The sequence below is a fragment of the Theropithecus gelada genome, chromosome 12 (assembly GCF_003255815.1).
Source record: "Theropithecus gelada isolate Dixy chromosome 12, Tgel_1.0, whole genome shotgun sequence".
Classification (NCBI taxonomy): Eukaryota; Metazoa; Chordata; class Mammalia; order Primates; family Cercopithecidae; genus Theropithecus; species Theropithecus gelada.
In genome coordinates this window covers 86,716,844-86,729,555 of record NC_037680.1, presented here as the reverse complement: position 1 = coordinate 86,729,555, position 12,712 = coordinate 86,716,844, and the positions used below count along the sequence as shown (strand labels likewise).

At 37.1% G+C, this 12,712-nt stretch overlaps 1 protein-coding gene across 2 annotated transcripts in view; it reads left to right on the top strand.

Moving 5' to 3' along the window:
- KANSL1L (KAT8 regulatory NSL complex subunit 1 like) overlaps nt 1–12,712 on the top strand; it is a 138,681-nt gene that overhangs the window by 104,812 nt on the left and 21,157 nt on the right. For both annotated transcript variants that reach the window (XM_025404300.1, XM_025404299.1), the window contains exon 7: nt 12,502–12,664. In XM_025404300.1, coding sequence (XP_025260085.1) covers nt 12,502–12,664 — 163 coding nt within the window. The remainder of the gene's footprint in view (nt 1–12,501; nt 12,665–12,712) is intronic.

Sequence of the window (12,712 nt, the reverse complement as noted above, 5' to 3'; positions counted from 1 at the left end):
TCTCATGAGAACTCACTATCACAAGAACAGCAGCATGGGGGTAAACACCCCTGAATCAATTACCTCCCATTGGGTCCCTCCCATGACATGTGGGGATTATGGGAACTACAATTCAAGATGAGATTTGAGTGGGGACACAGCCAAACCATATTACTGATATACAGAAAAGAAACAGCTGATTTTTATGTACTGATTTTGTACTCTGCAATTTTTCTGAATTCATTTAATAACTGTAGTAACTTTGTTTGTTCTTTGGGGTTTTCTATATCTAGGAACATGTCATCTACAAATAGGGAGTGTTTTCTTTCTTTCTTCTTTGTCTTTCTCCTTTTTGTCTTTCCCTTTCCCATTTCCCTTCCTTTCCCCCTTCCCTTCTTTTCCCCCTTCCCTTCCTTTCCCTCTCCCCTCCTCTTCCCCTTTCCTACCCTTCCTTCTTCCCTTTCTTTTTATTTCTTTTTCTTGCCTAATTGCTTTGGCTAGAACTTCTAGTGCAATGTTGAGTATCAGTACCAGATCTTAGAGGGAGAGCTTTTAGTCTTCCTCACTGAGTATGATATAAACTGTGAGTTTTTCATGCCCTTTATCATGTTGAGGAAGTTCAGTCTACATGTTTGTGAGTATGTCTCTTAGAATCCCAGAAGTTGAATTGCTGGGACAAAGAGTATGTACATTTATAAATTTTAATTTTTTTTGCCAAATTGCCATCAATAGAATTGAACCAAATTACATTCCCACCAGCAATGCATGAGACTGCCTGTTTGCCAACATCTTTATAACACAGTAAATTATTAAAATTTTGGGCTTTTTGCCAATACAATAGGTAGAAAATGGTGTTATAGTCTAGTTTCAATTTTTTTTTTTTTTGAGACGGACTCTTGCTCTGTCGCCCAGGCTGGAGTACAGTGGTGCGATCTCGGCTCACTGCAAGCTTTGCCTCCCTAGTTCACGCCATTCTTCTGCCTTAGCCTCCTGAATAGCTGGGACTACAGGCACCTACCACCATGGCTGGCTAATTTTTTGTAATTTTTTTTTTTTGGTAGAGATGGGGTTTCACCGTGTTAGCCAGGATGGTCTCGATCTCCTGACCTCATGATCCACCCGCCTCGGCCTCCCAAAGTGCTGGGATTACAGGCATGAGCCATCGTGCCTGGCCATCTAGTTTCAATTTACATTTATTTTAATATGAGTTAGATTGACCATTCTTTGCATATGTTTAAGAGCCATTATATATTTCTTTCTTTCTTCAAGAGCCATTATATTTTCTTTCATTTATATAATATAAACTGATTATATCGTTTGCTCATTTTTCTGTTGAGGATTTGTTGCCTTTTTCATATTGATTTGTAGGAGCTCTTTATCTATATTAGGAAAATTGTATTTTATTACATTTTTTTCTGATATATACATACATATTAAGGAAATTTGCCTTTTGTTTTTTATGACTTTTTTTTCACAGGCTTTTCTCTTTAATTAATGTTTTCTTTCTATGCAGAAGTTATTTTTTTTAATGTGATTGATCAACCTTTTCATTATACTTTTTGGGTTTTGAGTCAGACTTCAAAATTGTTCTTATTTTGAGTTACAAAATAATTATCTTGTATTTTTTTTCTGTTTATTTGTGTTGACATGAATCTTGGTTTGTTTCCCACGCTGGAGTGCAATGGTGTGATCTCGGCTCATTGTAGCCTTCGCCTCCCAGGTTCAAGCAATTCTCCTGCCTCAGCCCCCCAAGTAGCTGAGAGTACAGGCGCCTGCCACAATGTCTAGCTTATTTTTGTATTTTTAGTAGAGACGAGGTCTCACCATGTTGGCCAGGCTGGTCTTGAACTCCTGATCGCAAATGATCTGGCCACCTCAGCCTCCCAAAGTTGCGATGCTGGGATTACAGGCCACCACATCTGGCACGTTTGTTTTCCCTAGAGATTATTTTATTGCCCAATGTTAATTGTTCGGGAGAAGTTTGGAAGGACTAAACAGCCATTGTAATCCAAATGATACTTCACCTATGACCAAAAAAAAATGAACTATTATCTTCCCTTCAGGCCTTTAAATAAACTTGAAGTTACCTGATAAAAAGCATTATACACATTGCATTTAAATGGCTATAGTTCTTAATATGCTCTCATTTATGCTGTCCTTTCATATTGATGAGCATAAGGTTAGCATCTGCTTAACATCAATGAGACTTGAGAGATGCAGAATTCCACTAGGTTAAGCCTGCCAAGTTGACAAGTCCCATTCACATATGCAAAGCCGACATATGCAAAATTTAATTGTCTTTCCATTTAGGAAGGACTCCTATTGAGGAAACAGACCCTCATGTACAATAGCAGAGGCATATACAACTATTTAGAATAGCTTACTTATTATGTCTTTCCTTCTTTCTTTTCTTCCTTCCCTCCTCCTATCTTCTAGTAAAGAAATATTAAGTATCTACTGTGTGCCACACAGTGCCTAGGCATTGGAGATATCATGGTGAGCATGATAGAAAGGCTTCCTACCTTCATAGAGCTTATATTTAATTGAGGGAAAAAGTGTAAATGTTAACTAATGCTGTGCTTTGGGGAAAAACATAGAACTAAAGTAAGGAGATAGAGAATTCTAGGAGAAAGTTTATTTCAGATAGGAGAGTCAGAAGTACTTTCTGGAATAACTGACGTTTGCTTAGAGACTTGATTGAAGTGAGAAGGGAACAAACCACACAGAGATCTAGAGTTAAAGCATTTCCAGTATTTCTGAGTCATTAAATATATGAGGAAAAGCCATCAGCAAGAAGGAGAATATAGCTGACCTTGGAAGAAATTAATAATTCAAAGAACAGAAAATAACTTCCACAGCAGCTTGTTGTACTAAAGAAACAATCATGAAACAAAACAAAAAAAAAGTGCCTTTAGAAATTTAAAATAAGGCCTGGTGTGGTGGCTCAGGCCTGTAACCCCAGCATTTTGGGAGGCTGAGGTAGGAGGATCTCTTAAGCCCAGGAATTAAAACCAGCCTAGGCAACATAATGAGATACTGTCTCTATAGAAAATTTAAAAATGATCCAGGTATGGTGGTGTCCACCTCTAGTCCCAGCCACTCTGGAGGATAAGGTGGGAGGACTGCTTGAGCCAGGCAGTGGAGGCTGCAGTGAGCCTTGATAGATCGTGCCACCACACTCCACCCTGGATGACAGCAATACCTTGTCTCAAAAAAAAAAAAGAAGAAGAAAGTATGAAAGAAATTTAAAATAAAAGAGCTAGAATTAAAAATTTAGTATAAGAACTAGAAAATAGAGTCAAATAAATCTCCCAGAACACAAAGAAAAATTATACATGACTATTTCCACAGCTAAAATGAAGACATGAAGTCTACAGTTTGATAAGGCCCACAAACTTTTGAGCATTATGAATTAAATAAACAGCCCACACTTAAACAGATTCCTATGAAATTTCTGAATATCTGGAACATAAGATGTTAAAGCTTCTGAAGGGAAAACAGCTAACAAAAGCAAATTATGACCTATAATGGGTAAGAATGAAACTGCCATTGAAATTCTCATTAATGACTCCAGATGCTAGATGAAAATAGAAAATTATCTTTAAAGTTCTGAAGGAAAATTTTTTTGATTGTAGGGGTGAAATAAAACTGTCATTATTTTCACATGAAGTAATTTCATAGAAAATCCAACAGAATCAAAAAATTATTAGAACTCTTTTTCCACATTAGTAATAACCAGTTAAAAATATATTAAAAAACAAGTTACATTCCCAAAAGCATACTGTCAATTTTCTAAGAACTGACTATATATATATGACTACTATGGAAACAAATATAAAGCTTTTATATAAGATATAAAGACTTAAAAGTGGGAGACATTCGGTTTCCTGAATTTAAAGTAATCTTAGTCAAAATACCAGCTGTCTATTTTGGAAACTTAACATTCAAAAGTGAATATGGACAAATAAAGGTCCATGAAGAGAAGGGGAGGAGGGTGGACAGGACTACCAGATACTGACTTACAGTAATACAGTATGTGGGAACTAGCTCAAGTATAAACAAATGGGCCCAGAATGAGTTCTCCATAGCAATACTATTTATGTAATTTAAATATTAAAATATGTTAAAGGCTTAAGTGGTCCTCGTGCCATGGAATGTTCATCATGTACATTCCATGCACACTTGAAAAGAGTGTATGGGCTGGATATGGTGGCTCATTCTTGTAATCCCAGCACTTTGGGCTGGGATCAGGAGTTTCAGACCAGCCTGGGAAACATGGGGAATCCCTGTCTCTACAAAAAAATACAAAAATTAGCTGGGCATGGTGGTGTGCACCTATAGTCCCAGCTATTCGGGAAGCTGAGGTGGAAGGATCACTTGAACCCTGGAGTGGAGTGTGGCACAATCACAGTTCCCTGCAGCCTCAACCTCCTGGGCTCAAGTGATCCTGCACCTCTGCCTCCCAAGTACCTAGGACTATAGGTGTGTGCCACTGTGCCCAGCTAATTTTTTTTTTTTTTCTGTAGAGAGGGTCTCACTATGTTGCCCCAGGCTGGTCTTGAACCCCTTGGGCTCAAGCTATCCTCCTGCTGTGGCCTCTCAAAATGCTGGGATTATAGGTGTGAGCCACGGCACCTGCCACTCTTTAAAGTTTTAGGCATCCACTATAAGGGAGACTACTAAATTTACATAGCTGCTTCAGCAGTCTACTGGCTAGCGCTTGAGTGGTATGTCTGCTCTATACTTTTGCTTTTTACCTGTTACTTTATATTTAAAGTGGTTTTCTTGTGGATGTTATATATTTGGGTGTGGCCTTTTTTTATCCAATCTGAAGTTTCTGCCTTTTAATTAGAAGTGCTTAGACCAGTTATACTTGATGTAATTTTGATAGGGTTAGGTTTAAATTGACCATCTTGCCATTTGTTTTTTATTTTTCCCATGTTTTGTGTTTTTTTCTTATGCTCTTTTTCCAACCCCTGGAATTAATTGTTTTTAAATTTGTCTGTTGTTTCACTCTATGCATACATAGATTATTATTTAGCAAAAGATTAAAAGATACCCTAAGAGGATTTCTGGAGCCTTTCTCTGCTTCTTTTCTGGCATTCTGTTCGGCAAGTTACAGCTGCCTTGTTCTTCCCCAACTCAAATATCTATCTCTGCCAGTCAGCTAGACTGCTACTCCCTACCTGAGCCACCTTGTTTGTGCCAAAGTCTGGGAATATACCACCATGCAACAAACTGGTAGATATACAGGATTGCCTCATTTGTTGTTCATTTCCCAGAGATACCACTCATGTGTTACCTATGGTCCAAGTTCTGAAAACAGTTGTTTGACATCAGTCCTATAGCTGTTCTTCATGGGCAGAAATGAAAATGCCTTTTCTACTGTCAAAACTGATTTTTTAATAGCAACTCCAATTGTAGCTATTGCTTAATATCTTTTCTCCACAAGTTTGAAAGTGTCTGTGATCATCTCTGTCACACATTGCATTCCTTGAGAAGCACTATAATGTCTAGTTTCTTATTTTAGCTTCTGATTTTCTACTATAGTATGCCAGCCAACAAAATCATTTTATCGAAAGAAAAGTTTTCTTTTAAAGATAGGGTCTCACTATGTTGCCCATATTGGACTCAAACTCCTGGGCTCTAGTGATCCTCCCACCTCAGCCTCCCTGAAACAGTTTTTTAAAGGTCAGAGTGACCTTTCAGTTGCCAGGTCCAATTCTGCACTTCTGACTCCAGTGATATGGTAGGAACGTTACCGTAGAAAAACCTCCAGGTACCACAAAATAGAATGTAAAATATAAAGAATATTTTGTACAATACAGAAATCATCTGGTTTTAAAAAAAAATGCTCAAAATAAGAGAAAGGGAGAGGAGAGAGAAGTGTGGTGGGGCGGGGGGCAGAAGAGAAACATACTAAGAATCCAGAGAAAGAAGTGACCCATTGAAGTCTGAGGCTTTCTTATGAGTATTTTCCAATTAAACTCCATAGAAGTTTTTATTTGATATTCCTGAGAGTGACTGGAGGCAAAAACCTGGAAGATGTGAGGAATCATTTTAGAAATTCTGCATAAAGCCAAGAGTCTCCAATGGCAGGCTATAGACTTTGTGAATGGGTGAACTAGAACTCAGATCTACTGCACAGAGATGCAGAGAATTTGCCTTTCTTAGCCTTGGGCTGTGGTTGAAAAGGGAAAATAGAGTGTCTACGTAGAATTTAAAATAAGAAGTCAGGCCTCTTTTATTTTTGAAGTTTGAAATCATGCTACTCAAGTGTTTTTGTTTTTGTTTTAAAGATAAGAATTGGGTTTTAAAATAGGTTAGAACAGTAGTTCTAGATGACTGGCTCAGACAATAGACATCCTTTCTAGGGGAATAAACTCTCAACAGAAGCTTCCAAATATCCCATGAACAAAGTTTCAACAAAAATGAATTCCCAATAAGAAAAAAAAAAAAAAATCACAGAACACACAACACTAAAGGCCACATGATGAGAGTCAGTAGAAATGAACAAACAAAAACAAAACCATACACATATGTGTTAATATATGCATGCAAATGTATGAATATACAAAATAAATCTCTTAAAATGTTTGTGTGTGTGTGTGTGTGTGTGTGTATATATATATATGGAAGAAATTAATAACTGGAAGTATATATATATATACACACACACACATACACATTTTAGAGATATTGTATAAATATATATACATATATATACACACATATACACACACATATTCCTACAAAATAACTTCAAATATTAGAATTATCCTATACAAAATGTAAAAGTAAGTAATTTTTTGAAGGAAAATACATCAGAAAATTGCTAGTATGATTAAAAAGTGTATAGACAGAGCTAAAGGAATTGAGTTGAAAGATTGAGCTCAATAAAATTACACAAAAGAGCACAGAGAGAAATAATAAATTGAAATATGAAAAAAGAATTAATAAAAATAAAGGTTAGAGGAGAAAGTCTAACTTAGGTCCCCAGAAGCTGGCTTCTGCAACCACTATTACCCTGAAGCTCTGGCAGGAAGTTTCAGATTTGATGCAAATGCCAGTAATGATAGTTATGGGGGATGCTTTTGGTGATGTTTTAGGAGGCGTGAAGCACATGGCCAGTTTTCACTTCAGAGCATTTTTGACCAATGTTTTCCTCAGAACATTTGCTGAATACTGAGGCTGCACAGAGCAGGATGCTTAAAACATAAATGGCAAAAGTCCCCTGTAAGCAGGGTGGCATTGTTCAGTATACTCTTAAGATTAGAGGTCTGGATGACTGGGGATAATTCTACAAAATAAATATTTGGTTGAAAACCTTGAGGGGCAAATTATATGTATGAATCATACTAGGGCTGCAACCCAGATTTAACTACTCATACTCTCAGATTAAGGAGAGAAGTCTCTATTTTATCCAGCTAGTAGTGGGGAGAGCGAACCCCCACAAGAGAAAGATCACATCCTTTGGAACCTATGTGGTTTTTAAAACATACCATCTGTCATTCAATCAAAGATTAGTAGGCATGGTGAAAAGAACTACATGACCAAAATTCAAAAGGAAAACAGACAATAGAGACAGATACTCAAGTGAGTCTGATACTAGATTTAGCTGGCAAAAACTTTTAAATGATTATTTAAAAGGAATGCCTTTAAATGCATTTTATTTAGAGAATGCCTAAATAATCCTGAACAGAGTGTTAGTAGAAATATGGACATTAAAGCCATTCTGATAAAACCTCAGATGGAAATGAGGAACATGTTATTGGACACTAGAGGAAAAGTGCTCCTTGTTATAAAGTGGCAAAGAGCTTGGCTAAATTGTGTTCATATAATTCGTATGTTAAAAAAAAAATAGAGAACAGGTAGAAGAAAACACATGATTTCACCAGATAATTAGAATTCTTTTTTAAAAAAAGAATTATATAAACATTCTCAAACTGAAAATACAACATGAAGAATTAATGCCTCACCAGATAAATTTAACTACAAATTAAGTGGAGCAGAAGATAAAATTAGTGTACTGAAAGACTAATTAATAGAAAACACTAAAATGGAAGCACAGAGGTAAAGAAAAAAATACAGAAAAATAGAGAAATGTATGACTAGATGAAAAAAAATCCATATATGTTATTGGAGCCTAGAAAAAAGGAGAAAGAATAAGGCAGAAGTAACATTTGAAAAATAATATCCCTCAAATAAAGGTCATCTACCCATAAACTCAAGAAGTCCTGTGAACCTCCAAGAGAACAAATACATGGAAATTACATCAAGGCATATGTGATGGTTAATTTTATGTGTCAATTTGACTGGGATAAGGGATGGTCAGATAGGTAGTAAAACAGTATTTCTGTGTGTGTATGTGAGGGTATTTCCAGAGGAGATTAGCATTTGAATTTTTAGGCTAAATAAAGATTATCTTCATCAATGCAAGTGACCATGATTCAATCTGTTGAGGGGATGACTAGAACAAAAAGGTGGAGAAAGGCTGAATTTGCCATCTCTGCTTGAGCTGGTGTATCTTCTCCTGCCCTTGGACATTGGCACTCCTGGTTCTCAGGCCTTTGGAGTTGATTGGTCATTGGTCTCCTGATTTTCAAGCATTTGAACTCAGACTGGGATTTACACCATTTACACCATTAGCTCCTCTGATTCTCAGGCCTTTCGATTCTGAGTTACACTATCAGTTTTCCTGCAGATGGCAGATGATGGGACTTCTTGACCTACATAATTGCATGAGCCAATTCCTATCATAAATTTTTTTCTTTCTCTCAGTTCTGTTTTTCTGGAAAGTCATGACTAACACAGATTTTGGTACTGAGAAGTGGGAGTGCTGCTGTAATGAATGCCTGAAAATGTGGAAGTAGCTCTGGAACTGGGTAATGGATAGAGGCTGGAAGAGTTTTGAGGTGCATGCTAGAAAACACCTATATTGTTGTGACCGGATCTTTAAAAGTGATTCTAATGAGGGCTCAGAAAGAAAAGAGGAGCACTTTGGAGAAAGCCTCTATCTTCTTAGAGAATGCCTAAATAATCCTGAACAGAATGTTGGTAGACATATGGATGTTAAGGCCATTCAGATAAAACCTCAGATAGAAATGAGGAACATGTTACTGGAAACTCGAGGAAAAGTAATCCTTGTTATAAAGTGGCAAAGAGCTTGGTGAAATTGTATTCATGTTCTAGTGTTTTGTGGAAGGTAGAAATCGCAAGCGATGAAATTGGTTATTTGGCTGAAAAAATCTCTTAGAAAATTGCTGAAGGACTGACCTGGTTCCTCCTTCTGACGGCTTATGATAGAAGCCAGAAGAAATGACTACAAGAGGAATTGTTAATCAAAAAGGAAGCAGAACTTAAAGATTTGGAAAAGTCTTAGCCTATTCATATTGTAAAGAAAGAAAAAGCCAGCTTTGGAGAAAACACTAAGGGTGTGGCCAAGGGGCCTTTTGATAAAGAGATTAGTATGGATCAGCCCTCTCTGCAGAAGCCAGGAGATATTCTCCAAGACAACAGAAGACAATAGAAGAATGACCCTGAAGGCAATATAGAGATAATGGAGGCTGCCCCTCCCAGCATAGGACCAGAGTGCAAAGTCCCTTGGAGCAAAGAAGTTTCAAATATGGAGCCACCTGAGCCTGTGAGACCTCAGCATGCACTGCCCAATAGAACCTTACATTATGGGTTCTGCTCCCCACCACTGGCTTCTCTAAAGTGTGGCTCTGGTGGGCTTGGTATAGTGTAGGCTGTGATGGCCAACCCTGTAGGCAGCACAGGTGGTAGATTTTGGTGGCGTCTACAGTCTCTGCCAACACTTAGGAAGCCATGGCTTAGGCTATGCATGGCAAAGCCACTGGTGCATGATTCTAGCCTAGGAGAGCCACAGGCCCCTGACCCCAAGTTAGCTTGAATGACAGAGGCAGAATAACCACCTGGAAGAGCCACAAACTTGGGACTCCAGCCAATAGCTGTGGAGATGGGACCATAGCCTACTGAGTCTGGAAGGCAGAGCATCAAGCAGAAGGTTATTCTGGAACCTTCAGGTTTAATGGAATTTTCCCTGTTGGGTTGGTTTGCTCAGAACCTGTCATTTCTTTCTTCTTTCCTATTCCTTTATTTTGGAATAGGAATATCTATCCTATGCCTTTCCCACCATAGTATTTTGGAAGCACATAACATGTTGGTTTTAGAGGTTCACAGTTGGAAAGCAATCTGCCTTAGGATGAATTGTATACCTTGAGTCTCACCCATATCTGATTTAGATGATATTTAGATGAGATTCTGGACTTTGGATTTTTCAGTTGAGGCTGGAATGAGTTAAGATTTTTGGGCTGCTGGGATGGAATGAAATATTCCGCATGTGAGAAGGACGTGTATTTTGGGGGGCTTGAGTGCAATGCTATAGACTGAATGTGTCTCCCCCAAAACTCATATGTAGAAACCTAATTTCCAATGTGATGTTATTTGGATAGGGCCTTTGGGAAGTTATTAGGTCATGAAGTCATTAATGGAATTAGTGCCCTTATAAAAGAAACCCCAGAAAGCTCTTCCTTCCATCATGTGAGGTTACAGCCATCTATCAGTGAGAAAGTAGACCCTTGTCAGACACTAAATCTGCCAGCACTTTGATCTAGTACTTTTTAGTCCCCAGAACTGTGAGAAGTCAATTTCTATTATTTACCTAGTCTATGGTATTTTGTTATAGCAGTCTGAATGGACCAAGACAGAAATCTTATGGTAAGGCCTGCTAAAAAGGTAGAGACACAGAGAAAATATTAAAAGCAGCCAGAGCAAAAAAGGCACATTACTTTCAAATGGGGGCAATAATAAAACCTATAGCTAACTAATCACCAGAAATAATGAGAACCAGAAGAATGAAAGTATCCTTAAAGTACTGGGAAAAAAAAAAGCCAACCCAGAATTCTGTATCCACAAAAATATTAAAAATGGTAAGATGCAAATATTTCAGACAAGTAAAAACTGAGAGAATTCGGAGAAAGCAAACCTACACTATGATAATAGCAAAGGGAGAATATGATCCCACATGGAAGTAGGGAATTGTACGAAGGCGATACAAGCAATGAGACAACATAAATATATGGGTGGTATGCATGAATGTTGATGATACAAACAACAGCAGCAGTATATTGTGGGGTCATAAATATATGTAGAATTCAAATGCCTAACAATGATAATGCAAAAACATGAGAGTAAATGGAGTTCTAATGTCCTAGTATTTTCAGGGAAATGGCAAAAGGAATAATTTGTATTATACTGTAAAGCCAACTGGCTAAGGATGCACATTGTAATCTCAATGGAAACCACTAAAATAAAGTAAAAGAATGAATAAAAATTAAGAGATGGGAAACATTTAAGAAAATATTTGATTAATCTTAAAGCAAAGTAGGAATCAATGAAATATAAAACATGCATACAATATAGAAAGTGAACAAGTCCAGTTACTGGCTCCTTGAAGAGGTTAACAAACTTGATAAACTCCTAGCAGGATTCTTCAAGAATAATCTTACTTTGGTTTGACATTTTAAAACTCGGTTAATGTGGCCGGGTGGGGTGACTCACACCTGTAATCCCAGTACTTTGTGAGACTGAGGCAGGCTGGATCACTTGAGGTCAGGAGTTCGAGACGAGCCTGGCCAACTGGTGAAGCCTTGTCTCCACTAAAAATACAAAAAGTAGCTGGGCACGGTGGTGTGTGCCTGTAATCCCAGCTACTCAGGAGGCTGAGGCAGGAGAATCACTTGAATCCAGGAGGCAGAGGTTGCAGTGAGCCAAAATCCTGCCACTGCACTCTAGTCTGAGCAACAGAGCGAGACTCTGTCTCAAAAAGAAAATAAAATAAAAAATACAATCTGTTAATGCAATTTGTCACTTTAATAGAGTAAAGTCGTGTTATCATTTTATTAGGTTCAGAAAAAGCATATGATTAAATTCAATATTAACATATTCTTTTCAAGTTCTTTTGGCAAGCTAGGAATATATTCTGATAAAGAACCATACCAAAAAAAACCAAAAAAACAAAAAAACCTACAATTCATAGCATTCTTATTCTGATAAATTAAAGGCATTCCCATTTCCATCAGGAACAAAACACAAATGTCTCCCTTGATCATTTTTATTCATTAAATTGGTGAACCCATCCAGCATGGTTGGAACTCCCTAAAAATAAAACTAGTAGGATCGAAAGAAAAAAAATTACACTGTTATTATTTCCAGCTAGTATGTTTAGATAATCAAAGACTAGAAGAAGCTATATATTATTAGAAAAAGAAAGTTTATAGCAAAGTTGTAGAATACTTCAATATATAAAAGTTAATTGTATTTTTAAATCCCTTTTTTGATTGAATAAATATTAAAGTTAATTAGGAATACATCTAGCAAAATATTTGTAAAACTTCTGTAGAATTGGAAAATTTTAAAGATAACCTAAATAAATGTAGAGATATGCTATTATTTATGGATGCTTTTGCTGTGATATTCTAATATGGTTTTTCCTTGCAGACTTTGCCTTCAAAAGAAACATTTTTAAACACTACCCAAATGCCTTGCCTGCAATCAGCTTCAACTTGGAGTAGCTATGAACGCAATTCAGAGTCTTACCTATTAAGAGACCATGTATCAGAGTTAGATTCCTCTTTCCATTCTGTTCTATCATTGCCATCAGGTAAGCCTCCTTGTAACAACTTCTAAGTAACGATATTTTCTATACTGA